Genomic DNA, 27895 nt, shown 5'->3' with positions numbered 1-27895 from the left:
TATCTCACAGTCTCTCTCCCTCTTATCTTACCGGTTTCTTTTCAATAATCTTCTCGCCCCCTACCTTTTTTATTATTTTTAAACCTTTTATCACCATCAGTCACTAGGCATATTACATTTAAATTATAGCACAAGTTTCAACTAACAAGTATTTCACTAAAGAACATTCAAATGAAATCGATGGCACAGAACACAACCTTTTGGAAATATCATATCAAAGCTCATGGAACTCAGTTCTATATCAATCTTTTTAAAAGTGGAAACACTTCTCTTTTTTTCATTTTTTTTCTCTTCCTTTTTTTTTTAAATTGTAAATTGTGCAAATTTTAGCAGTAACACTAACTGTTAAAGAGGAGAACAGCAGTCCAGTTCAAGTCCCGGAGTCACGTCGACCCAGGGTCTCCTCTCCCCATGCCCCCGCCAACCCTCCCCCGTCCCCCCTCCCCGGTCACGTGACCCCAAACTCGCCACGCAGCCGGGGGGGTGGAATCTGCCGATAGCGGAACTCTGTGCCGCAGGCCCGCCTGGTTCCCCGATCGCTGCTGGACCCAACGTGCACACTGCTCCATTCACATTTCTTCCCTCCCCGTCCCGTTTTCCACCACCATCAACCCGCACCCCCCTACCCCACCCACCCCGCCCGCTCCCCAACCACCCCCCCCCCACCCCTCCCACCGCACGCACAGACACACTCAGGCAAGTCTTCCGGGCGCTGGATGTCAACCGAGCCTCTTCCCCCTCTCCTTCCTCCTTCATTCCTCCCCCTGGCGAGGTCTCAGCTGCTGCAGGCCATGGCGTCAATCACTTGCTCCAGCTTACTCCGCAGCCTCTGCCTTCTCGCTTGCTCGTCCTTCTCCAAAGTTGATAAGATCTAAAAAAGGAGCGGGGGAAAAAAAAATCATGAATTAGTGACCATTGATTAGCCCCGAAGAAGGGTCATACGGACTCGAAATGTTAACTCTGATTCTTCCTCCACAGAAGCTGTCAGACCTGCTGAGTTATTCCCGCACCTGCAGTATTTTGCTTTTATCATTAATTAGTACGCCTGGAGAACTGGTCTCCAATGTAGTTTTCTCTCTGTTTAAAAAGAGTAAAAGCTTTTTAGGGGAGATGGTGGTGTAGTGGCAGTGTCATTGGACTAGTAAAGCCGAAACCTAGGCTAATGCTTTAGGGACACAGATTCAAATCTCAACACATCAGCTGGTGGAATTTAAATTCAATGAATGAATTAATTTTTGGAAATCTGGAATATAAAGCTGGTCTCAGTAATGGAGATGGTCACCATGACAACTATCATCAATTCTCATCAAAACCCATTTGGTTCACTAATGTCCTTTAGGGAAGGAAATCTGCCGTCCTTACCCGGTCTGGCCTACATGTGACTCCAGACCCACAGCGATGTGGTTGACTGTCAACTGCCCTCTGAAATAGCCTATCAAGCCACTCAGTTCAAGGGGCAATTAGGGATGGGCAACAAATGCTGCCCTTGCCAGCGACACCCACATCCCATGAAAGAATAAAACCTTGCCTCAGCTGCATCTCAACGGCACTCTTGTGCCAGGAGGTGGTGGGGGTCCAGTTTCATTGCAGTGCAGCACTGAAGGAGTGCTGTACTGTCAGAGATGCCCTCTTTCAGATGAGAAATTAGACTAAGCCCCCTCCCCCCGCCCCCACCTCAGGTGAATAGAAAAGATTCTGTGTCAGTATATCGAAGAGGAAGACAGGAAACCTTCGCTGCTGACCTGGCCAACATTTACCCCTCAGTCAACATCACAGAAAGAAAGATTACCCCAGTCCTTGCTGTGCCCAATTTATTAGCTGCGTTTCCCTAAATTACAACAGTGACTACACTTCAACAAATACTTGGTTGGATGTAAAGCACTTGTGGGACATCCTGGGGCTGAGGAAAGTGTGATAGAAATGCAAATTCTTTCTCTCTGTTTACTGCCGTCAGCAGAGAGGGAGAGAGAGAAATTCACAGTGACAACGCTGAGAAAAATCAAATGGAGAACATGGCAATTTTTTAAAAAAGAATTGTTCCTGTGATGTACGCGTTGCGGGCGAATAGATTCGCATGCTGAAGCGAGGACCCCTAGCTCAGAGGTTGCAACCGGTCACCAAAGCAGCCATGAGTTTGTAACACCAGGGAATGTTTAAAATGATCTCCTGACCTCTTGTGCAAGTGATGCAGTGAGGAAATTCTCCCTCCCTCACCGCCATTCACCCAGCACCACCACCCCCGCCCCCGCCCAACAACCTCCATTCAAATCACACGTTCCAACTGGGAAACCCTGCGCAGCTCAATATTTCGCATCGTGTCGGCACAATGGGGGTTAAAGCAATTCGATGGTGGCTGGTGGGGGAGGATGTCAGTTAGACAGCTCATGGTTGTCAAGCCTGTGATCAGTCAGAGGAATGGGTGCTTCGTTAACCATTTCACTAAGCTAATCATTGCGTTTAGGACAATTAAGACTGTTTCCAGCCGTCGGTAGTTTCTATCAATATCTCCACAGGTTCTGCCTCTGATACGGAGTCCCCACACTACTGCCTCCGATTAATGACAGCCGCCGCTTACAGATTAAACTCCGCATGTGGACCTCTTTTAGTAAAGGCTGGAAATGACACAAGAAATTGCATTTATATCATGCCCTTTACTTAGTGAAACGTCCCAAGATCCTTCGCTGGAGTATGAGCAAACACAATTTGACGCTGAGCCACCTAAGGAGATATCAGGGAAGATGACAAAGGCGAGGGGCATCCTTAAAGGAGGAGAGAGAGAGAGAGAGAGAGATTGAGAGGTTTAGGGAGGCGACTGCAGGGCTTAGGACCCAGGCAGCCGAAGACACGGTCGCCAATGGCGGAGCAGTTAAAATCGGGCATGAGTAAGAGGCCAGAATTGGAGGAGCGCAGAGATCTCAGGGGGGTTACAGAGCTGGGGAGGGGGGTCAGGCTATGGAGGTGTTTAGCAAACGAGTTTTCAACTGAGGAATTGCTGAAGAGACAGCCCAGAGATGAATGTGGTGGGCAGTTCTGGAAGAGTATACTGCGCTTGGAGGGAATGTAGTGTAGAACAATATTTGGACTCTTGATCTTGATTGATCTGTTCTTGATTGGTAAGGGGATCAAAGGTTACGGGGAGAAGGCGGGAGAATGGGGTTGAGAAACTTATCAGCCATGATTGAATGGCGGAGCAGACTCGATGGGCCGATTGGCCTAATTTCTGCTCCTATGTCTTATGGTCTTATGGACTCCAAGGGCTCAATTATGAGGAGGGATTAAACACAAACTAGGGTTGTATTCCCTAGAATTTAGAAGGTGAAGCAGGTGATTTAATCCAAGATATTAAGGGGAACAGATAGTTTCTCTCATCTACCCTGTTTCTGTTGGTCAGGACGACTAGGACTAGGGGACATAGCCTAAAAATTAGAGACTGACCACTTAGGAGTGAAATTAGTAAACATTTGCACACACAAAGGGTGGTAGAAGTTTGGAACTCTGTCCCACAAATGGCAATTGATGTTGATGTGCAATCAATTGTTGATTTGAAATCTGAGATCGATAGATTTTTGTTCATCAAAGGAATTCAGGGAGATGGAGAAAAGGTGGGTATATGGAGTTAGGTCATGATCCCATTGGATGGCAGAACATGCCCAAGGGACTGAATAGCCTCCTCCTGTTCTTATGCTCCCATCACCTAGATCTTGAGGCAGGGTTAAAGCAAGCAAATATGATTCAAACGAGCCAGAAACATTCCCAGGAACTGTTATCAATCAAGGAAAAAAAAGTGGACTTGCATTCATATGGCGCCTTTCACAATCCTCAACAACGTCCCAAAGCAGACAACAAAGTACTTCTGAGGTGTAGTTTCTCCTTTGCGATGTAGTAATTTTCCAGACTAATCCGAGATGCTGCTAATTAACACGTTCATATTCTGCCTTTTCCACAAATAAACCGCCCATGAATTATTCAGCCCAATAACATTAACGAGAAGCCTTCGCCAAACCTTTTATAACGTCAGCTGATTAGCATATTTTACAATACCCATCCCGGTCCTAAATCACTCATTTTAGTCAGCTGGTCCCCTTCCTTCTGATGGCTGTTGTCAGGGAGCAATGATTCTAATCGCGCTGGAACAGACATATCTTTCAAGAACAAAAACAAAAATAAAAATACCTGGAAAAACCCAGCAGGTCTGACAGCATCTGCGGAGAGGAACACAGTTAGTGTTTCGAGTCTGCTCACGGACTCAAAACGCTAACTGTGTTCCTCTCCGCAGATGCTGTCAGACCTGCTGGGTTTTTCCAGGTATTTTTATTTTTGTTTGGGATTTCCAGCATCCGCAGTTTTTTGCTTATATCTTTCAAGAGCATGCGCCAATAAAAGTCTAAGACTATAGACTAACGCTGCACAGGTTTGTGTGTGGTTGCTGATCCCTGTCTGTTTTCGAAAGTAGCCGTCAATTTACTTATCACCTCACAAAGTAACTCCAAGGCCGCGGTTTGTTTATGTTTAGAGCGACAGGGCCCTAAAATTCCAGCCATCATATTGTCGTGTCATGTGACTGCTATAATGGTGGAACATGAACTGGGCGAGTCTTAGTCTTTCTTAGTCTAATAATTCCTATGGGAATATGGGTGAAAGGGGAAAGGTTTAGGGGGAACATTAGGGGGAACTTCTTCACTCAGAGTGGTGAGAGTGTGGATCGAGCTACCATCTGACGTGGTAAATGCGGGCTCACTCTTAAGTTTTAAGAATAAATTAGATAGACACGTGGATGGGAGAGGTCTGGAGGGTTATGGACTAGGTGCAGGTCAATGGGACTAGCAGAATAATATTTTGGCACAGACTAGAAGGGCCGAATGGCCTGTTTTCTGTGCTGCAGTGTTCTATGGTTCTAATACCACACAGTGTGGGGAAATGAGAGTGTGAGGGTGGTATACTAATCCCATTCCATAAGCTGTTCAGCTGTGGTCAGGTTGCAGTGGGCCCACTGAAACACAAAACAGCATTAAATTCTCCGACAATGAGTAAGTAGTTCGGTAACCGCAGTGTTGTGCATTGGAGTTGAAACTAATTACGGAAAGCACAATTTTTTTTAAAAAATTATGAAATAAGTGAACGATGCGGTAAAGCCTCTCGCTCAAAATGGTGGCTAACTTTAATCAAGGCAATATTGCAATTGCCAGCCCTTTTGGGGTTTTTACTCTGTCTGACACAAGCTGTTCGGCTCAGTGTTAATTACTGCCGACGCATGCCAACAAACGGATGTGGCTAAGGGAGCATTAACTGAGCATGTTTTAATGAACAGCCATTAGTAACCACAGACTCTGGGCACCACAATTTAGAAAGGACATGGAGGGCGGGGAAGAGGTTGAGGAGAATGGTTCCAGGGATGAAAGATTACAATTACGTGGATGGACTGGGGGAAACCGAGGTTGTTCACCAGACAGGGGCTAAGAGGTGACTTGATAGAGGCATTTAAAACCATGAAAGGTTTAAATGGAGTAAATGAGGAGAAACTATTTCCAATGGCTCAAGGGTCAATAACCAGAGATTTAAGGTGATTGGCAAAAAGAACCAAAGATGACATGAGGAAAATCTGTTTTACACGACGAGTGGTTAGGATTTGGAACGCACTGTCTGGTAGGGGGGTGTTGGATACAGATCCAATAGTAGTTTTGGAAAGGGAATTGATAAAGAGTCAAAGAAGAAAAAAAATTGCAGGGAAATGGGGAAAGAGCCAGCCGGGAAGTGGGACTAACTGCATCGCTCTTCGAAAGGGCCAGCACAAGACTCGATGGGCTAAATAGCCTCCTTCTCTACTGTACTATGCTATGGCTCTGCTGGATTGTAAAATGGCAAATAAATTGATGATTGATAAAGGGCGGCTGGGTTAGCCTGCCAATTTTCCAAGGTATTCCTGATATGCGAGGATGTTTAAAAAAAAAGCATGTGGGATCCCGAGCTTTATGAATAGAGGCATAAGAGCACCAAAGCAATGGCAAATTTTATACATCAGTGGGGCTCAACTGGCTAGAGGGAGGGATACAATGAAAGCAGTTTTGGTCTTTTGATTACTGTCCAATGACCCACAGGAGTAGAAAAGGCCAAGCAGAGATTTCAAAGGGTTTTAAGAAGGTGAATAAAGCCATTCTCTCCGGTTAGGGATTCAATGGTGAAGGTGACAGTTTTGAATTGATGGCCTGAGAGAGAGAGGGAGGTGAAAGGGTGCATTGAAATATAGGAAAGCACTAGGCAAGAAATGACCCACATCCACCTAGCTCACCTTCCGCCATCCTGATGGTCACATGATACAATGATAATGGAGTTGTTGACTAATCACAGTGATTAATCTCTCTTAATTAGTCTACAACAGAGCCAGACATGACATGGGGAAAATTTCCAGTGAAGAAGAAACTTTTGGAAACAAAGCTCCAAAATCACGTGGTTCCTCGCAATCATGTTACACTTCCCACATACCTTGTCTCAAATGACTCACATACTATATGCCCCCAAAAATATTATTTTGTGAAAAACATCTATCTAATTTCCTTTTGCAGAGGTTTCTTGGAGTACGGACTGCTTTGCCACAGGGATTACGTCCTTTGAGTGAAAACTGGACACAGATTTGAAACAAAGTTAAATACAGGTTTATGGGAGAGAGCAGGGCAGTGGAATTAGCAAAAACCCAATGAGCTGAAGAATATTGTGCCATGAATTTTTATACCTGTAGTTCAATGGAACCCAACCCAACCCACCTCTGCCCCCAAATGGGATTTGCATGCTTTTTTTTTTCTATTCATTCACAGGATGTGGGCTTCGCTGACTGGGCCAGCATTTATTGCCCATCCCTAATTGCCCTTGAGGTGGTGGTGACCTGCCTTCTTGAACCGCTGCAGTCCGTGGGTCCACAATGCTGTTAGGGAGGGAGTTCCAGGGTTTTGACCCAGTGACAGTGAAGGAACGGTGATATATTTCCAAGTCAGGATGGTGAGTGACTTGGAGGGGAACTTCCAGATGGTGGTGTTCCCATCTATCTGCTGCCCTTGTCCTTCTGGATAGTAGTGGTCGTGGGTTTGGAAGGTGCTGTCTAAGGAGCATTGTTGAATTCCCACAGTTCATTTTGTAAATGGTACGCACTGCTGCTACTGTGCGTCGGTGGTGGAGGGAGTGAATATTTGTGGATGTGGTGCCAGTCAAACAGACTGCTTTGTCCTGGATGGTGTCCAGCTTCTTCAGTGTTGTAGGAGCTCATCCAGGCAAGTGGGGAGTATTCCATCACACTCCTGAATTGTGCCTTGCAGATGGTGGACAGGCTCTGGGGAGTCAGGAGGTGAGCTACTCATCGCACAATTCCTAGCATTTGACCTGCTCTTGTAGCCACAGTATTTATATGGCTAGTCCAGTTCAGTTTCTGGTCAATGGTAACCCCCAGGATGTTAGTGGGGGATTCAGTGATGATAATGCCATTGAATGTCAAGGGGTGATGGTTGAATTCTCTCTTGTTGGAGATGGTCATTGCCTGACACTTGTGTGGCGTGAATGTTACTTGCCACTTGTCAGCCCAAGCCTGGATATTGTCCAGGTCTTGCTGTATTTGGACATGGACTGCTTCAGCATCTGAGGAGTCATGAATGGTGCTGAACATTGTGCAATCATCAGCGGAACATCCCCACTTCTGACCTTATGATGGAAGGAAAGTCATTGATGAAGCAGCTGAAGGCGGTTGGGCTGAGGACACGACCCTGAGGAACTCCTGCAGTGATGTCCTGGAGCTGAGATGACTGACCTCCAACAACCACAACCATCTTCCCTTGTGTTAGGTATGACTCCAACCAGCGGAGAGTTTTCCCCCTGATTCCCATTGACTCCAGTTTTGCGAGGGCTCCTTGATGCCACACTCGGTCAAATGTGGCCTTGATGTCAAGGGCAGTCACTCTCACCTCACCTTGTATTCGTAAATCCGCGAGTTAGTCTATAATCTGTGAGTTGGTCTATTTTGCTGAGAAGGTTGACATGTTGACAATGCCCACAATTATTGACGCACAAATGAGCCATTATCTCGTCCTTAGCCTCCTGGTTATTTTGCACATTAATTGTCCATCAAACTTGCAGCAGAAAGTTAGGGCTGGCCCATTAAGAACGCAATTAGCCTTTTAACAATTTGGTAATCAAATACAATCTCTCTAGCCCAGAAAGGGAACCATTTAAACCTTTCAGTCAATTTCAGTCTCACTCTTCCATGTTGCAATTCTTCTTAGAGATTTAAAAAATTTCAGATTTTAATTTTTTCTTACTTTTCCTTCTCTATTCATTCCATCTTTCTTTCCCTCTCTTTATTTCTCTTTCCATATTTGATTTGACTCTAGTTCCTCCATTTTCCTTCTCCACTGTTCACCTGTTTCTTTCTCAACTCTTAAAACCCATGGGTTAAGGTGAGAGGCTGTTGATCCTGACATTCACTAAGGTCCCGGGTGCCCCATTTGCCCTCGCCATGCCAGGATCGGCTCCTGCCTCCAACAAGGGAGATGGTAGTGTCACTGGACTGGTAACCCAGAGGCCCAGGCTAATGCTCTGGGGACATTGGTTCAAATCCCACCACAACAGCCGCTGGAATTTAAATTCAATTAATACATTTGGAATTGAAAGTTAGTCTCAGTGATGGTGACCATGAAACTATCGTCGATTGTCATAAAAACCCATCTGGTTCACTAATGCCCTTTAGGGAAGGAAATCTACCATCATCACCTGGTCTGGCCTCCATGTGACTCCAGACCCACAGCGATGTGGTTGACTCTTAACTGCCCCTCTGAAATGGCCGAGCGAGACACTCAATTCAGGAATAGCCAACCAATTGTGGCCTTGCCAGTGGCACCTACACCCCATGAAAGGATAGAGAAAGGCTGCAAAGCAAAATATTTCTGAGCTACCTCACTCTGGCATTGTTTGAGTCAAGTCAACAGGCGAGGGGGATTGGGATCAACTCCAACACTACCTGCTCACAATGAGAATCAAATCCATCCAGACAGGATAGGGGCAAAACTACAGATATAAAAGGAAGAAAGATATAAATTCCAAAAGGAAAGAGTACATTTGTACCATTTTTCTCAGCTTGAATCCCCATATTGACTGAACTTGTCCTAATTGCTCTTCAATCGGCCCAAAAGGGAAGTTAAAAAGTTTTTCAAATTGCATTTAAATGCTTCAAATTGGAAATATCTGTCTATGTAAACAATACCAAGCCTGCTTCAGTTAAGGTGAGCTACAAAGGGACTGTGATTTTTATTAAAAATAAATTTATACACGGACTGGCAGTTTCACTGCTGAACTAGAATCGGTCTGTGCCAAAGTACAGGTGATCTAGGGACCCAGTCAGGAGACTCCCCTCACGAAGCAAACACAGGCTTAGAAACGCACATTTCATCATCCGAGCGCAACAAGGAAGGTGATGAGCTGTGCAGGAGAGGGACTGAATCATTAGCCACCGACACCCGAGGTGGATAATCTCTCTCTTTGATGCACTTACTGCTTCCGTGTGAAGCTTCTGTAATTCTTTCACTGGCCGCCCAATCCTACTTGCTGGCTAGATGGTGCCAAGCCTGCAACCATTTCGGAAGGCCATTCGGCCCATTGGCTGGCTCCTTGCAGAGCACTCCAGTCAGTCACATTCCCCTGCTTTCTCCCTGTAAGCCCTACACATTTATTTCACTCCAGTGTCCAACCAGTTTCCATTTGTAATCATTGATCATCTCCGCTACCACCACCACCCTCACACACAGCGAGTTCCAGGTCATTACCACTGGCTGCGTAAAACTGTTCTTCCTCAGAACACCCCCTGCAAAGACTTAAAATCTGTGCCCTCCTAGTCCTTGTATCAGCAGCTAATGGGAACATCCTTATTCAAAAAGGGAGGGAGATTAAAAAAAAAACAGGTAACGAGAGGTCAGTCAGCTTAACATCCGTCATTGGGAAAATGTTGGAGTCCATTATAAAGGATGTAATAGCAGAGCGTTTAGAAATACATAATCTAATCAAGCAGAGTCAGCATGGCTTCATGAAGGGGAAATCATGCCTAACAAATTTATTAGAATTCCTTGAGGAGGTAACAAGCAGGATAGATAAAGGGGAACCAGTAGATGTAATATATTTGGATTTCCAAAAGACTTTCGATAAGGTACCGCACATAAGGCTATTTAATAAGTTAAGAGCCCATGGTGTTGGGGGTAATATATTTAGCATGGATAGATGATTGGCTAACTAATAGAAGACAGAGAGTTGGGACAAGGGGGGCATTTTCAGGATGGAAACCTGTAAATAGTGGAGAGCCACAGGGGTCAGTGCTAGGGCCTCAGTTATTTACAATATATATAAATGACTTAGATGATGGAAGTGAATGTACTATCACCAAGTTTGCAGATGACACAAAAATAGATGGGAAGGCAAGTGGTGAGGATGACACAAGGAGTCTACAGAGGGATATAGACAGGTTAAGTAAAAACTTGGCAGATGGAATATAATGTGGGAAAATGTGATATGTTATGCATTTTGGCAGGAAGAATAGAGGAGTTGAATATTATTTAAATGGAGAAAGACTGCAGAAAGCTGCAGCACAGAGGGATTTGGGAGTCCTTGTGCATGAATCCCAAAAAGCTAACATACAAGTTCAACAGGTAATATGGAAGACAAATGGAATGTTGGCCTTTATTCCAAAGGGAATGGAGTATAAAAATAAGGAAGTCTTGCTAAAACTATACAAGGCACTAGTTAGACCACACCTAGAACATTGTGAACAATTTTGGTCCTCTTATCTAAGGAAAGATATACTGGCATTGGAGGCAGTCCAGAGAAGGTTCATTAGGTTGATCCCAGGTATGGAGGGATTTTCTTATGAGAAGAGGTTGAGTAGGTTGGGCCTGTACTCATTGGAATTTAGAAGAATGAGAGGCGACCTTATTGAAACATAGAAGATTCTTAGGGGGTTTGACAGGGTAGATGCTGAGAGGTTGTTTCCCTTTGTGGGAGCGTCTTGGAGGGCATAATCTCAGAGTAAGGGGGCGTCCATTTAAAACAGAGGTGAGGAGGAATTTCTTTTCTCAGAGGGTGGTGAATCTGTGGAATTCTTTACTGCAGGGGGCTGTAGAGGCTGGGTCATTAAGTATATTCAAGGTTGAGATAGGCAGATTTTTAATCAGTAAGAGAATCAAGGGTTATGGGGAAAAGGTAGGAAAGTGGAGTTGAGGATTATCAGATCAGCCATGATCTCACTGAATGGCAGAGCAGATTCGATGGGTTGAATGGCCTACTATGTCTTATGGAACAGCTTTTCCTTGTCTACTTTATCTAAACTTGTCATAATCTTGCACCCCTCTATCAAATCTCCCCTCAATCTCCTTTGCTCCAAGGAGAACAACCCCAGCTTCTCCAACCGAAACTTGTAACCAAGATCCCTCGTCCCCGGAACCATTCTGGTAAATCTCCTCTGCTCCCTCTCAAGGGCCCTCATTTCCTTCCTTCATGCTAGGACAGTTGATCAATAGCTTGGTCAAAGAAGGAAGGTATTAATGAGCTTCTTAAAGGAGGAGAGAGAGGCAGAGAGGCCTAAGGAGTGAGCTTGGTGTCAGCTTCACCAATACTCCTTAATTTACCTCACACTGGTTGGTTGGTCGGTTGTCTTGTACTAAAGGGCTTTGCTCGTTCATCTAGGCTTCTCAATTAACAAAAGGAAAATAAGAGTCGTTGTCAAATTGGACTAGAAATGTTAACTCTGTTTCTCTTTGCACAGATGCTGCCAGACTGGCTGAGATTTCCAAGCACTTCCTGAGTTACCTGATGTCAGCAGCTTGGGCCTACACGCATTAGAGTTTAGAAGAATGAGAGGTGATCTTATTGAAACGTAAAAGATTCTGAGGGTCTTGACAGAGCAGATGCTGAAAGGTTGTTTCCCCTCATGGGGCAAATAGAGGACTAGTGGCCAAAGTTTCATAATCAAGGGTCACCTATTTAAGACAGAGATGTGGAGGAATTTCTTCTTTCTTCTCTTATTAATCTTTGGATTCTCTATCCCCGAGAGCAGTGGAGGCTGGGTCATTGAATCTATTCAAGGCTGAGATAGACAGATTCTTGCTCCACAAGGATGTCAAGGGTTATGGGAGCCAGACAGGAATGCAGGGCTGGGGCCACAATCAAATCAGCCATGATCTTACTGAATAGCTTGAGGGGCCAAATGGCCTACCCCTGTTCCTATCTCTTATGTCAAGTAATGAGGCAATGGCCAGGTGTGTTAAAATTGGACTATTGGATGGGGTAAGGGGGTTGGTACTAAGAGGAAGAGCACGCTATGGGGTAGTGGGAAGGCCTCTACACTTCCATTGTTCTGCTGGAGAATGGATGATGGGTGTGGACCAGGGTCTAGTTCAGCTGCAGTTCCGCCCACAATTGATCCAACCTGCTGACAAGGGTAATGAGTGGAAGGACACTTGTGCGAAATGTTGTAAGGCAGCCGTTGTCTGTAGTGATAGAACCCAGCAAGAGAGAAGGGGGATAAAACCAGGCATGACATAAGGGAAAAAGAAGATGGTCGGATAGCAGAACGCCATCTAAAGTGCTTACCTCATCCCTGTACTTGTTGATGTAGGTGTAGATCTCATGCAGTGCACTATTGCTGTTGAATTGGTTCAAGTGTAGCCGCGACTGCTCTGCCAGATAAGCGCTCATGTCCTGGTCACTGATCACAGGCATCTTGGAGATATCCGCATAGTACCTGCCCAGGTCACATTGGAAAAGAGTAATTCACAAGCAAGCATAGCCACAAAATCCTGACATTGATTTCAAAACAGGTTCAGAGACCAGGTAAGACCATAAGAACTAGGAGCAGGAGTAGACCATTCGGCCCGTTGAGCCTGCTGCTGCATTCAATACAATCGTGGCCGATCTTGGGCTTCAACTCCACTTTCCCGCCCGCTCCCTGCTCTTGAAGCTACACCCTCAGCTTCTCAACCGTATACAGAATGTAGAAATGGCTCTGAGATGAGGGGGAGTAAATTAGCAGTTTATTGGTCAGAGTGACCGTCAAATGTTGGGATCAAAATGTTGGGGTCAACAGTGGTGTGTGCTCAGCATGGTGACAAACTCAAAGCGACTGCGTGCATTCTAGACTATTTATGGTTGTAAGGACGTGTTAAAGGTGTGGCAGGGAAGTCTCCACAATTGCTGGATGAACCTCCCTCAATATCTAAGCATGTGGAGCAAAAAGCAATTGTGTGTCAACTTTTACCTCTTTTTACTTTGTTTTCACAAAGAGGGTTCAATACCACTTTGGAAGAATAGGAGAGGCAATAGGATAGACATTAATCTCAACATCTAGGAGTAGACCTCCCGCCATGAGAGAACACAATGACCTTCCAACTTGCGTGTCAGCTTGGTTTAGTGGATAGAACTAGTCTTCTGGGCAAGAGGTTGTGGAATCAAGTCAGGTAAACTGGGTTGTGCTCCCGTGTCGCATTGACGGAATGCTCCCTTTCAGGTGACACATCACACCCAATATGTCTGTTCAGTGCATGTTAAAAGACCCCACGGGACTACTCGAAGAGGAACAGGGGACCCTCCTCGTGTCTGCGTTCCTGCTTCAACTCGCATCACTAGGGAAGACACCACTCGCCTCGGTGTTTGTGGGGCGTAATAGCTCGTGTGTAATGCAGTGCTTCCTGAACTTGTTCCTGCTGTGACCCCATTTTCATGCTTCACCCTTGGTGCGCCCCTGGAGTGAAAATTGGCAGGAGTGGAGAGTTGCCGACTGGGAGATAGGGGGGGAGATTCAAAGCTCAGGATTAGAGGCACTAAAGAAAACCAAGATGCCAACCAGCTTGCTTCATTAGGCCATGCCCATTGGCAGAAAAAAAAACGTGCACATTTAAAAGGGCTTTGCAGCCGATGGCAGGGCTGCCAAACCGGAGTCTCTGTTCCGCAGCCACCACTGCTGCCTGGGAGCTCGCCACCCCAATTGCTCATCCCACAACCCCATTGCGGGGGGTCACGGCCCACAGTTTGGGAAACCCTAGCAATAATGGTGTCAATATTTGACAACTTATAAACAGCCACAAGAAATTCAGAAGCAATTCATACCGTGAAGCACTCTGGTAAGGCTGCACCGTATACCAATGGAAATATCATTGCAGTAAGGTGTAGCCCGGTTATAATCACTTCAAGTTGCATTGCAACCTTTAGCTAAAACTGGAGAGGGCGGGTTCTAAGCTTAGCTTCTAGTTGACAATTTTTAAAATCGCTCATTACCAGAATGATACTGGAGCTAAAAAGGTTCAAGTACAAGGACAGGTGGCATAGACCAGGTTTGTATCTCCTTACGTAGGCCAGAATCTGACATCCCACAGGCGGGTAGGCGGGCACGCGCCCGACCCATCTCTGACACGCGCCCGACCCATCCGGCCGCGAAATAGCGCGCGATGGCGTCGGGCGAGCGCCCCGATGTCATCGCGCGATATCTCGCTGGGTGGGCGAGCGCTGCAGTGCCCGCCGACAATGAAGTGGGTAATCAAGCCTGTTAAGGGGGCAATTGTAAGCGATTTTTTGTGGCCCGTCCACTTTTAAAGTTGGCGGACAGGCCGATCGGCCTTTACATTTTTGCTCAGACCTCGATCCAGGGCCGAATGGAGCCTCCGCGGGGAAACAAAACAAAAAGAGATGTCTGGGGAACTGTTTTTTTTTTAAAAACGAGGTTTGCTTTCAGGTGCTTGATTGTGCTGCCTGGGCATATTTTGCAGCATTTCTGTTGGTTTCGTTTATCCTGTGGAGGTTTGCCTTCAGGGGGAGCTCAGTGGGAGCGCTCACCAGCACCCGCAATGGCTTCCTGCCCCCAACGGCAGCGCTGAGCCTTCCCCAGGGCGCGTTTCACGCCGCTCGGCCGTTAATTGGCCAGGCAGCAGGAAATCGACGTCAGGGGGGCCAATCGCGGTCGGGGGGGGGGGTGCCGTTTCCAGCCCGCTCCCGGGTCCACCAATCACGCGACAGGCGAAAAACTCAGGCCGTATAGACGATTGAAGCGTGATCTGATTGAGATGTTGAAGATGATTGAGTTTGATAGGGCAGGCAGAAAAGAAAGAATCTATTTCCTCAGATCGGGGAAGTCCAGAACCAGAAAGAGCTAAGCTGTTCAGGGGGTAATGTCAGGAGACACTTCTGCACACAGAGGGCGGTGATAATTTAAGAACTCTCACCTCAAAAAAGCCGCTGAAGCTGGGCGGCCCAATAAAAAACTTCAAAACTGACTTCAACAAGATTCTTGAAAAGCAATGGCATCAAGGGATATGGGAAGCAAAGTAGGTAGATGGAGTTAAGATACATGATCTAATTGAAACAAGCTCAAGGGGCTGAATGGCCTCCTCCTGTCCCTTTGCTCCTAATATTTCCATTTCTTTATGGGACTCCGAGGCAGATTTTTATTTTAATAATGCAGCTAATATGTTAGGAGTCCCCTCCCCGCCCAACATTGCCAAGCAAAACCCACTGAAAGCAAAGCAACATTTCACGTACCTCTCCACCCAGTTTTTGTAGTTTGGAATGTCTTTTGCGTACAGTAGTTTGTTTGAGGGTGAGTCCTTGCCCAGCTTATGCTCGGAGGTGGAACAGGAGTCCATGAAAGTCTGCGCCACCACGGAGAGGCAGGCGTCAGTAATACTGTTCTTGTGAATGTCAAAGACAAACTGGGGATTTTTTATAACATTCACCCAAAATCGTAGAGGTAGACTGGAGAGATGAAACAAAGGAAAGTTGAGACCATTAGTCGGAAGGAAAATCAATGTCAAAAGTAAAATCACCCACTTGCCAATAGTTTACTATTTACTTTGGAGATGTGTAGACTTAAGATGCAACGTGATAGGGATCAGTAAAATAATCACAGGGGTAGACGCTGTCCCTGTTGATAGATTATTCCAGTTTGACCAGAAACATGAGTTTAACTACGTAAGGGCATATATAAGGTGTCAGACGGTCCTTCTTTGCCTAGAGAGTGGAATGGGGTGTCGATTAGTGTGTTAGATGCTGATTTTTTTGCCTTCAAGAAAGAGCTGGAGCAGATCCTGACTGAGGCAGAAATGGCATCAAACGGAGGGAAATGGCTGTATGGATATTACTCGGCCCAGGTGATTTTCTGGTCTGGTTTCTATAGCCTTGAAGGGCTGAGGAGGAATCTTCCTTTATTGGCGCTGAGTTTCTCTTTAACCTCTCCCAGGACACGGAAGGCCGGAGAGAAGGGAAGGAGTGTTCAACCACAACGATCGAGCCATCGTGGTAGAGGGTAGACTTGCAGGACCAGCTCGTCTTTTTCATGTGTGTGAGCAATAGACAACAGTCACGTTGGACCGCGGTAAACACCAAAAAGGTGCAAACACAGCATCGTGTACTCTACATACTTTTAACCCACCTGGATTTGGGGAGCACAGTGGCAAAGTGGTAATGTCGTTGAACTAATAACCCAGAAACACAGGTTCAAATCCCACCACAGCAGCTCCAAATTTATAAATCAGGAATTGAAAACTGATCTCATTGATGGTGACCATGAATCTCTCATCAATTGTGGTAAAAACCCATCTGGTTCACTAATACCCTTTAGGGAAGGAAATCTGCCGTCCTTACCTGGTCTGGCCTAATTATGACTCCAGATCCACGGCAATGTGGCTGACTCTTGACTGCCCTCTGAATTGGCCTAGCAAGGCACTCAGTTCAGGGGCAATTAGGGATGGGCAACAAATACTGGCCTTGCCAATGATACCCACATCCCACAATGGGCATTCTGAAGAGAATTTCTCAGAATTCCATGAACCCCTGGATCAAGGTTGTCCAACCCGCTGCCCAGGAGTCACTTGTGCCCCAGGAACCCGTCCCCTGGAAGCCCAGTCCGATTGGTGCTCATATTTATTTGTTTGGTGGAGCTGTTCTTGGGGCTGGTGCCTCAGTGAGAGGCAGGTTAATGGGAACAGTAATTGGAACTTTCTGTAGGCTTCCCTGAGGTTCACAATACGCAAGCTGTGTGCAGACGAGATGAACATCAGATACCTAACATGGCCACAGATTCAACAGCAAGAAGCTGACAGCTCTGCTGTTAATCAACAACAACTTGCACTAATAGAATCAGAGAGCAAAGGCGGCAATTCAGTCCACCATGCCTGTGTCTATACACTATTTTTAAGGTTGAAGAGCTTCCAAAGCCCTCATGGTTTGATGGAAGCGGTAATCAGAGATTGGGTTCCTGACACTAGTTCAAGTTGACCAACGGTCACTTGAGCCATTCTAGAATTGCACGATATTGTAGCGCGTTGCAAAGGTTCTTCTGAATAGCCAATGTCAGTTCCAATCAGGTGGCATTTCCCAATGAACACTCGTATCTCGTCTGGGCCTAAAACCGAACGAGTCTATGTTGAAGACAAGATGTTCTGATTTTGGAACATTTCTGCCCAGCCAATTTAGTAGCATGTTAGAGATGAATGTCACCCACCAGACCTCTTTCAGCTTATCCCTGAGCCAATAGGGGAGGTCAAACTTTAAGCAAAACCAGAGACTTGTTTTTATTCGTTCACGGGATGTGGGCTTCGCTGGCTAGGCCCATCCCTAATTGCCCTCCTTCAGAGGGCATTTTTAACAGTCAACCTCATTGGCGTGGGTCTTATTTTAAAAATTTGTTCATGGGATGTGGGCGTCACTGGCTAGGCCAGCATTTATTACTCTCCCTAGTTGCCCCCTAGTTCAGAGGGCATTTAAGAGTCAGCCATATTTCTGTGGGTCTGGAGTCACGTGTAGGCCAGAGCAGGTAAGGACAACACATTTCCTTCCCTAAAGGACATTAGTGAACCAGATGGGTTTTTATGGCAATCAGCAATGGTTTTGTGGTCATCATCAGACTTTTAATTCCAGATAAAACCAGAGAAAAGATTGGGCATTCTGAGGAGGGTTTGCTGAAAACCCTCCATTTGACAACATAAATGGGACATTCCAAACTTCACACTGCAGCTGCGAAGATCCGAGAGACATTTTGCCCACATCCTGTTAAGATTCAGCCCCGGTGTGAATGCTCACCAGTTACTCTTCCAGGTATGTCGCACATCATGGTCAGTGATCAGGTGTTTGTCTGCCTGCTCGTCTAGAAAGTCAAACATATATTTGATTGCAAGAGGAAGGGCACTGCCCCTGTGTGCCGTGCTGAATATTGTCTCAAACAGGTCATCCACAAACTTCTGCAGGGTTCCCTGAAAGAGGAAAGCCAGTTAAAGTCAGTGCTGTGATTTGTGCCAATGACATATTTCCCCTTCAACCGCTCCAAACCAGAGTCTGAGACTGGAATCCCGAGACTCTCCTGACCTCCTCTTTAACCCTCCCAAACAGGATATTGGAGGGGGTTAGTCTGATGGCCTCTCTCCCATTTTGTTAGATACGAAGGGCTGTGGAGATCAGGCACACAGATGGAGTTAAGATTCAGATCAGTCATGATCTAATTGAAAGGCAGAACAGGCTCAAGCATTTGAATGGCCGAGTCCTGTTCTTACATTCCTTCCAACGCTCCATCTTTAAGTTGGGTGTTTAAGACCATAAGACATAGGAGCAGAAATTAGGCCAATCGGCCCATCGAGTCTGCTCCGCCATTCAATCATGGCTGATAAGTTTCTCAACCCCATTCTCCCGCCTTCTCCCCGTAACCTTTGATCCCCTTACCAATCAAGAACTTATCTATCTCGGTCTTAAATACACTCAATGACCTGGCCTCCACAGCCTTCTGTGGCAATGAATTCCATAAATTCACCACTCTCTGGCTAAAGAAGTTTCTCCTCATCTCTGTTCTAAAAGGTCTTCCCTTTACTCTGAGGCTGTGCCCTCGGGTCCTAGTCTCTCCTATTAATGGAAAAATCTTCCCCACGTCCACTCTATCCAGGCCTTTCAGTATTCTGTAAGTTTCAATCAGATCCCCCCTCATCCTTCTAAACTCCATCGAGTATAGACCCAGAGTCCTCAAACGTTAGAACCATTAGAACCAAAAGCTGACAAGTCACCAGGACCTGATGGACTGTTTTCCCAAACACAACATGCCCTCCCACCTATTTTTGTCTTGTCAGCAAATTTGGATACATTACACTCTGCCCCCTCCTCCAAGTCATTAATATAGATAATAAATAATTGAGGTCCTAGGACTGATCCTTGTGGCACTCCACTAGTTACATCTTTCCAACCTGAAAAAGACTCATTAATCCCCACTCTGCCTTCTGTGTGTTAATCTCCCTATTTTGAATTTTCCTCTGTTTTATGGAGCCTGGTGTAGCCATTGCCTCCCTGAATTTTACTCTCTTGTTCCCTGTAAGGTGTAAAGAGGTGGCTGAACAGACTGTAAGAACCCAAGCATCATGCCATCATCTCACCGTGTTTGATTGGCTTGGGTCTCATTCGCCCACTGCTCCGTCTTCTCAGGGTGAAACCCTCTACTACAGGACCTTTGTCCCTCAATTATATAAAATATAAGAACATAAGAAATAGGAGGAGTAGGCCACTCAGCCCCTCGAGCAGGCTCAGCCATTCAGTGAGATCATGGCTGCTCATCTACCTCAACTCCAACTCCCCTACCTCTACACCTTGATTCCCCTCATGTCCAAAAATCTATCGACCACAGTCTTAAATAGACCCAGTGACTGAGCAGTCAGGACCGTCAGAGTACAGAATTCCAAAGGTTCGCAACCATTTGAGTGGAGAAATTTCTCCCCATCTTAGTCCTAAATGACCAACTCATTGTCCTGAGGTAATGACCCTCAATCGAGACTCTCCATCCGGGGGAAACATCCTCTCAGCATCTAGCCTGTCAAGCACTCTAAAAATTTAGAATCTGCTGTATGGAGAACAATTCCACCTTCCCATGTCTCTCCGCATCGCTTAAGTCCCTCACTCGTGCACTACTCTAGTACTCGGCCTCATCCTCATTAAAGCCTTGACATCCTTCCTGAAGTGCAGTGCCCAGAATTGGATACACACCACCAGCTGGGGGCCTAGGCAGTGATTGACCAGAACAAGACAACAACACAATTCATCAAACAGTACTGAAGTTGGCTAAGTGAGTTGAAGAGCTGAGGGTGGTCTGGACAGTGCACAATGATGAAGCATTGTCAGAGTTTGAAAGCCATGAAGCATCTGCAATAACGATGTAACTATTGAGGGACTGGACACTCACCATGCACAGAGAATTAAATCAAATGGCTGAAAATTCATGTTACTTAGCAAAACTCATCATTTCCTGAATTAATTAATCGGTAGCTCACGTCGCATGCACATTGGGATTGAAGAGGGAAATCTCTACTCAGGGCAGAATTCTCCGGTCGGTGAGTGGGGGACAGGGCCCGCTCGCCGATGCGTAAAATGACGCTGGGCGACGTCGGGTGTGTCTCCCGGTGTCACCACGCGTCATTTAGATTTTCAGTTCGGCGGGCGTGCAGCTGAGAAGACTGCGCACTCATCAAACGGTCAAAGGCCATTTAAATAGTAATTAATTCAATTAGCTGAGCTGCCCCGTCCAACCTTAAGGTTGGCGGGGGGGCAGGCGAAGAGCCCAGGCGGCCTTCGCATTTTTCACAAAACCTCATCCACGGGCGGGATGAGGTTTCATGAAGTGTTTTAAAATCTACTAAAAATTTTACCATTACTTCTTTGACATGTCCCAGCCCATGTGACAGTGTCACATGAGGGGACAAGTTTTAAAAGTTTTTTCAACCTTTATTTAAATGAACACGTCAAACTAATCTCCCTGAGGCAACTCCTTAACTGGCCCGCCCACATAAAATGGCGGCACGTCCCTGGTCGGGGGCGTCAATTGGGTTCGCGCCCACCCCTGCACAACCACCCCCGCCCCCGACTGGGGGAAAATTATTCCCGATATGTTTCTTTTAGTGTCAGAACTTTTTCACCCAATGAGTTAGCGATGAACTCACCCACTGGCGTCAGTCTTGGTTCAGTGGGTAGCGCTCTTCCCTCCCAGCAACAGAAGCCTTGCATTACCACAAAGAAGCAGGAGTGACTTACCTTGGTGGCGAGGAGGCGGGTCAGGTAAATCTCGGACACCATCTTGCTGCCTCGGTCCCCTTCCCTCTGGTCCATGTGGTCGTGGTTCTTGACCAGGTGCCAGAGTTTTGTTCCGCTCTCCAAGTCTGGGGTGATCATGGGCGTCCGAGATCGCAAGCTGTCTGGGCTGCTGGCAGTGCGCAACATACTCTCTGTAAGGGAGTGTGGAGGGAGGAGGTGATGACAGGGCTCCAGTAGTACCAGCATTTTGTAACACTGCATTGTAACAGCTCCAGGAAATGCTCAACTTCAAATCAGTAACCGAGGTCAAGTGTGAGATGGATCCCTGCTAGATGGTGAAGTACGAAACTACACAGATCCTTTTCTTGATGGTAGGTTTATTCACAGCATGCAGCATTATATATCTTTATCTACCAACACCCCAGTGTCCCAACGGTCTCTTTTTATATGTGCTCAAGATACTTAATCAATCAATACCCTTGACTTACGTAAAAGCAAAATGCTAAAGTTGCTGAAACTCTGAAATAAAAAAGGAAAATGCTGGAAAAGCTCAGATCAGGCAGCATCTGGGGGGAGGGAAACATAGTTATTGCTTCAAGTCTGTGTGACTCTTCTGCAGAGCTGAAGAGAGGTAGAAATGTGATCTGAAGAAGTCATACGGACTCGAAACGTTAACTCTGTTTCTCTCTCCGCAGGTGCTGCCAGACCTGCTGAGTTTTTACCGGCATTTTCTGTTTTTATTTCAGAAATGTGATGGGTTTTATACTGTTGAAGTGGGGGGTGGAGCAAGTAGAGCAAATTAGAGGATCAGGGATAGGAAGGAGCTCAGAACAGATTTGACAAAGAGGTCATGGATACAAGACAAAGGGAGTGGTACTGATAGTGTTAAAGACTAAGGCAGGTGTTAATAGCAGCATAAAGGTCAATAAGCAGAATGTGTTAATAGTAGAACAAGGGTCAGTCCTTTCTAGAAGCAAAACATGAGTAGAAGTTACAGACTAGCTCTTGCAGGGGGAGGGAGTTGGAAAAAAATATAAAAATATATCAAACTGGAGGACAGAGTTCATGGTCTGAAGTTGTTGAACACTATACTTGCCCTTTATTTGTTCACCCTTAAGCCTAACAATGCAATTAACGTAACAGTAACACCCAGAATGGAGGTCAGAGTGACAAGGCTCCCTGTGTAAGTCAAACCTCAACCTTCCACCAACGTCTCAGCAATCTCTGTAACCAGAGCCTTTCCCTGACTACTCCAATTCTACCCCAAGGGTCGAATTTTCGGGTCTGTGGGCCCGGGAGCTTCCGGGGAACGGACCACCGACTACAATCGGACCCCCTCAATCGCGATTTCGTTCGCGCTGGCTGGCCAATTAACTGAGCTGAAGAATTTAAAAACCAATCAATAAAGATTTGAAACTGCAGAAAAAAAATGTCCACACATCAGATTCATTCAGGTGATGAAAATCCTGTCCAAACATTTTTTTTTTTCAAATTAATAGCAGGAACCTCAATCCCCCGACCTTGGGATGAGGTTTCACCAAAAAGGCAAAGTCCGCCTGGCAGATTCGCCCGCCCGCCAACCATAACATTGGACGGGCAGCTAAAAAAATCGCCATCAGTTGCTGCTTTAATGGCCTTAATAGGCCTCCTAATTGTTGATGGGCGTGCTTCCGACTCTTGCGCGCGCCCACCGACTGAAATATCGTGCGAGCGCGCAATGACATCGGGACCCTCGCCCGACGTCATCGCACTCGATATTTCACACTCGAGCATGTCGGGCATGCACCCGCATGCCCAGCTGAAAATTCTACCCCAAGGAAACTGTGCTCCTCCAATTTTAGGCTCTTTTGCATTCCCCAGTTTCTGCCCTGTGTTATTGGCGGCTGTGCCTTCAGCTGCCTGGGCCCAAAGCTCTGGAAGTTCCTCCCTAGACTTCTCTGCCCCTCTTTCCTCCTATAACTTATTCATTAATAGCTACCTCTTTGTCCTAATGTCTCAGTCTTTGACTCGGTTATCAACTTACGTCTGGTTACGCTTCTGTGAATCACCCCGGAATGTTCTACGAAGTTAAAGGTGCTATATAAATGCAAGATGTTGCCTTCTCCTGCTGAGAGCACAGAACGATCCCAGAGATCACGCTAGGGTACAACCACCAGATCTATGGTCTAATGAAGTGGTATTCTTAACGCCCTCCTCTCATGCTCAGCAAACATGTTTTTTTTTACTGTATCTCTGGGCCTCTGTAGCTCTGCGATGTTGGAGCTGAGCTTCAGGTACAAGTGGCGGGTGGGAGGGGGTGAGGGATGGGGGGGAGAGAAATCGATGGACGTTTAAACTATGATCCTGGACAAAAATCAATGACCTTGTGAATGCTTCAACACTTCTGGTTTACTCTGCATTTCAACTTCTGCATGAGGGACAGTATTCCACATGACATGACTGGGATGAAGGTTAAAGACATAAGACAGACACTGATTGAGTGATTAACCAAAGACTGCATTTAAATCATGTCTGGGCTACCTTGAGAACATAACCTGGCTGGTATATGGCAGAAGTAACTAAACCAGAAATAAAGAACCGATCAGGGTCAATGAAGGTTTTCACCTGCCACCACTTAGTTCATGTTGGAATATCCTATCAGGTGTTATTCACATGGTTCCACAGGATTACACAGGGGATATGATACAGAAACAGGCCATTTGGCCCAACCAGTCCATGCTGGTGTTTATGCTCCATTCGAGTCCCTTCCCATCCTTCCTCATCTAAATCTACCATCGTTACCCTCTACCCCCTTCTCGCTCATATACTTATCTAGTCTCCCCTTAAAATGCATCGAAAACATTCACATCAACCACTCCCGGTGGGAGCAAGTTCCACGTTCTCACCACTCTCTGGGTAAAGAAGTTTCTCCTGAATTCCCGATTGGATTTCTTAGTGATTTTCTTATAATCGATGGCCTCCAGTTATGCTCTTCCCCTCAAGAGGAAACATTCTCTCTGTATCCACTCAGTCAAAACCTTTCATCATTTTAAAGAACTCCACTAGGTCACCCCTCAGCCTTCTCCTTTTAAGAGAGAAGAGATCCAGCCTTTACATCCCCTCCTGCTAGATAGACCCTCACATTCCTGGCATCGTCCCTGTAAATCTTTTTAATAATATGGCAACTAGAATTGTACAGAACACTGCAGGTGTGGTTTGATCAAGGTTCAATACAACCTTACCAACACTTCCTACTCTTCAAATCTATCCCCCTACAAAAGAATAAGCCCTAGTGCTTGGTTTGTTTTTTTCTAAGGGCCCTATTAATCTGTGTCACTGCGTTTAGGGATTTGGGTACTTGCACTCTCTGTAGTGCTGGTGAAGGGACAATGTAACCTAGGAACGTTGGGTTATCATCAATCAAACAGCGATACCGATCTGTGCCAGACTTACCATAGCGGCTGAGAGATTTGGTGAATGTGGAGGAATTGGAGATATTGTAGGCTGAGGTTTGTTTCGGTACAAGTGCTATCAAAGATCCATCTGTCACCTAGGAGAAGCAGAGTTAAAAAGTTAGACTGAACGAGAGAAGGAAGGGGAAAAAAAAAATTGTCCAGCACCGTCGTCTCAGGCTGCAGCACAGAAGACAGCCATTAGGCCCATCGTGTCACTGCCCGCGCTTTGTCAGAGAGGTCCAAAACTAATCCCACAGCCCAGCTCACTCCCCGCTGTCCTGTATCTTCACCTGCTTCAAATATTTAACCAATTCGACCCGAAGCGATACAGTGGCCTCTTGCCCCCCACCATTACTCGTAGCAAAGCATTCCAGGCTATAAGATCAAAAACCTACACTGACACTCCAGTGCAGTACTGAGGGAGTGCTGCACTGTCAGAGGTGCGGTCTTTCAGATGAAGCCATTAAACAGAGGCCCCATCTCTCTGCTCAGGTGGGTGTAAAAGATCCCGTGGCACTATTCTGAAGAAGAGCAGGGGAGTTCTCCCCGGTGTCCTGGCGCCAACATCCATCCCTCAGTCAACATCACAACGACAGGTTATCTGGTCATCATCACACTATTGTTCGTGGGAGCTTGCTGTGCACTGAATTGGCTGCTGTGCTGCCTACACTGCGGCAGTGACCACACTTTAAAAGGTACTTCACTGACTGTAAAGCGCTTTGAGACATCCGGTGGTTGTGAAAAGCGCTGTATAAAAGCACGGCTTTGTTTCTCTTCTCTCTTTTATCTCCCGATATCTCTCCCCTCACCTCAGCAACGATTTCAAATCTGTGACTCCCCTGTTCACCAACTCTACATGACGCTACCAAAACCCATCAGCATTTTTAAAAAAAACCTCCACTAAATCTCCTTTTAGCCTTCTCTGCTCCAGTAGAAATAGTTCCGATGACTCGTGCCTCTCTCCTCCTGCGATTTAACGGAATCGTTTTGTGGCGCCTGCAAGCGGCAACGAAGGTTACAAATATCTTGCTAAGGCTTTCTTTCTGGTTAGATACAAGTGTGGGGCGGGATTTCAGGCGGTATGAGGATTGCTAATTCACCTGCGCACTTCCCTCAGATCAATACCTGGTAGTGTGCCAGTGTATTCAAACGTTTCCAGTCGTTATCTATCTTGGTCGTCACATCTTCGTCCTGGAGAATTATTCGTGCAATTCTCCCCTGCCGCCATTCTGAGGGAGAGGAAAGAAAAGGTCATCGCACTCTATCCAACGCCTGCCTCAAGGTTTCGCCGCTTCCACAGATAACTTCACTTGCCCAACCCCACCGTCCCCGCTTTTAATCCTTCTGAGAAAGAGGAGGCTGTTGGCTAAGTGTGATACAGGCACCTTGCTCAAGTCTCCGTTTTTAAGACAGCGAGCGCAAGCAGGCCAGCTATTTGACTGCATGAGGCACCATACCCACTCCCCCTCGTCCTCTCGTCATTGTAAATCACTGCATGCGTGCTTTCCAGCAGGGGTCACTGTTTAGCCATGAGGAGGTCTAGGGAATGAGGCTGGCTTTTTTGCTTTGCACGTCCAGGCGAAGGCCCAGATTTTGCTGACAAAACAAGAACGATGTCTGACCGGCAATCCCCCTTATTAATGTGTAAATCAGCTGTCAACGTGCAGCGAGTAGAAACCCTGTGGATTGCAAATCACCACAAATTGCTGGGCGGTTTGAGTCACTCCACCATGAGCGTCTCCAAAACAGCATCTTGCCGCCAACCTCCTAGTGAGTTCCATGAAGCTGACACATTTGAGTATTAATTGCCCATTAAACTAAGTGTGGAAAGCTAAGTCTAGTAATTAACAGCGTAAGTACCATTTTAAAGGCCTGATAATTGTTAACGAAGGTCATCAACTGCAGAAGGTGATCAATCGTAGAATAATGCAGCAGAGAAGGAGGCCATTCGGCCCTTCCTGCCTGTGCCCCGAAGTGTGGAGTCTCATTCCTGCACAAAGTCAATTGTTGCTGGAGATTTTTAAAATGTCAATTTTTCTTTTGCTTTTCGCGTATGTTTCTTCATTTTCATTTGTGTTTCTTTTTTCTCTGTCTCTTAATCCAATCTTTCTTTCTTTCTGTAACTGATTTGACACTGAATTCACCCCACCCTTCCCTGTCCTTCCTTGGTTTATTCCTCAGCCTTTTAATGTTATTATTTAAAGATGGGAGACAGGCTGCTGAGATAAGCTGTTGATCCTGTTGCTCACCAAGGCCCAGAGGCCTAGTTATTGCCACTGCGCAGTTACCAGCTTACACTTCCAGCGACATTGCAAACAAAAAAAACGTTAAAACCTAAATGTGCAGGAGGCAGTTTATGGGAAATGCCACGAGGTGCAATTTAAGGACAAAAATTATTTATTGTGGGCGCTATTATTTGAAAGATTTCTCCGTTTCTTCAGCGTGAGCCCTTTGCCCCTTCTCCGCGCCAGCTTATCAACGCAGGCTCTTACCGAGGTCCATGTCTGCTGCCTTGGGACGCTGTGAGTAGGGGACGCCTTTGTAGCACGCATCCAATAACTTATCCTTCACTTGCATGACAGTGTCGCAGTTCAGCACTTTGACAGGGATCTCGGGGGCGTTCTCGTTCTCAGGGTTCACGCAGTTCAGGGTCTGTCGAAGAAAGCAGATGTGATCCACATGCCGTCGGTGCCCCCACCCCCCGCGGAAACAGAGGGAGGGCACTCGCAAAAGCGGCACCATTGGGCCTCTCAAGAGTGCCCTCTCTCTGCGTCTGACCGCTCCGCGCAAAACCGCCTCCTCGGAATTAGGGCCCCGGGGCCAACATTTACCCACCCCCCCACCCCCACTCAACTGACATCTCAAAATCCGGATTATCAGGTCATTTATCACATCGCTGATCGTGGGATCTTGCTGTGCAAGAATTGGCTGCCGCTTTTCCTGGACTTCATTGAGTGTGGGAGAATCTTTGTTCCTACAGGGTGCAATCAATGACCCCCATTCCGGCACTTGTGCTGGGAAACAGGCCGCACGTCCTTTTGTTTGAGATGTTAAACTGAGGCCCCCATCTGCAAGATCAGTAAAAGATCCCGTGGCCACTATTCACAGAAGAGTCAAGCATGGGCGTTGTGGGGTGGGGGTGGGGGGTTGCTCAGTCCTGGTGTCCAGGGCCAACAACAGTCAACCCTCAACTAAAACAGGTTATCTGGTCATTTTCACATTGCTGATTGTGGGAGCTTGCTGTGCGCAAATTGGCTGCCCCTATTTCTGACATTTCATCAGTGAGTACACTTCAGTAGCATTGCCTGTAAAGGGCTGTATCGGATATCCCGAGGCAGTAAAATGTACTTTTAGTCACCGGTCCTAATCTCTCCTGTGGCTCGCTGTCAAATTCTGTTTGA

General features: G+C 46.4%; 1 protein-coding gene across 1 annotated transcript in view; it reads right to left on the bottom strand.

The window, feature by feature from the left end:
• Positions 1–305: 305 nt before the first annotated feature.
• The window catches only part of LOC144681411 (plexin-A1-like), a 66745-nt gene continuing 39155 nt past the window's right edge, over positions 306–27895 (bottom strand). Inside the window, exons 7-14 of the mRNA XM_078543005.1 lie at positions 26987–27146; positions 25620–25723; positions 24493–24589; positions 21061–21251; positions 18085–18254; positions 15547–15759; positions 12610–12760; positions 306–871 (exon numbers count right to left, since the gene is read on the bottom strand). Of these exons, the coding sequence (XP_078399131.1) occupies positions 776–871; positions 12610–12760; positions 15547–15759; positions 18085–18254; positions 21061–21251; positions 24493–24589; positions 25620–25723; positions 26987–27146 (1182 nt within the window). The 3' untranslated portion in view covers positions 306–775. The remainder of the gene's footprint in view (positions 872–12609; positions 12761–15546; positions 15760–18084; positions 18255–21060; positions 21252–24492; positions 24590–25619; positions 25724–26986; positions 27147–27895) is intronic.

The sequence above is a fragment of the Cetorhinus maximus genome, chromosome 6 (assembly GCF_964194155.1).
Source record: "Cetorhinus maximus chromosome 6, sCetMax3.hap1.1, whole genome shotgun sequence".
NCBI classification, from domain to species: domain Eukaryota; kingdom Metazoa; phylum Chordata; class Chondrichthyes; order Lamniformes; family Cetorhinidae; genus Cetorhinus; species Cetorhinus maximus.
This window is presented reverse-complemented; position numbering and strand designations above follow the sequence as displayed.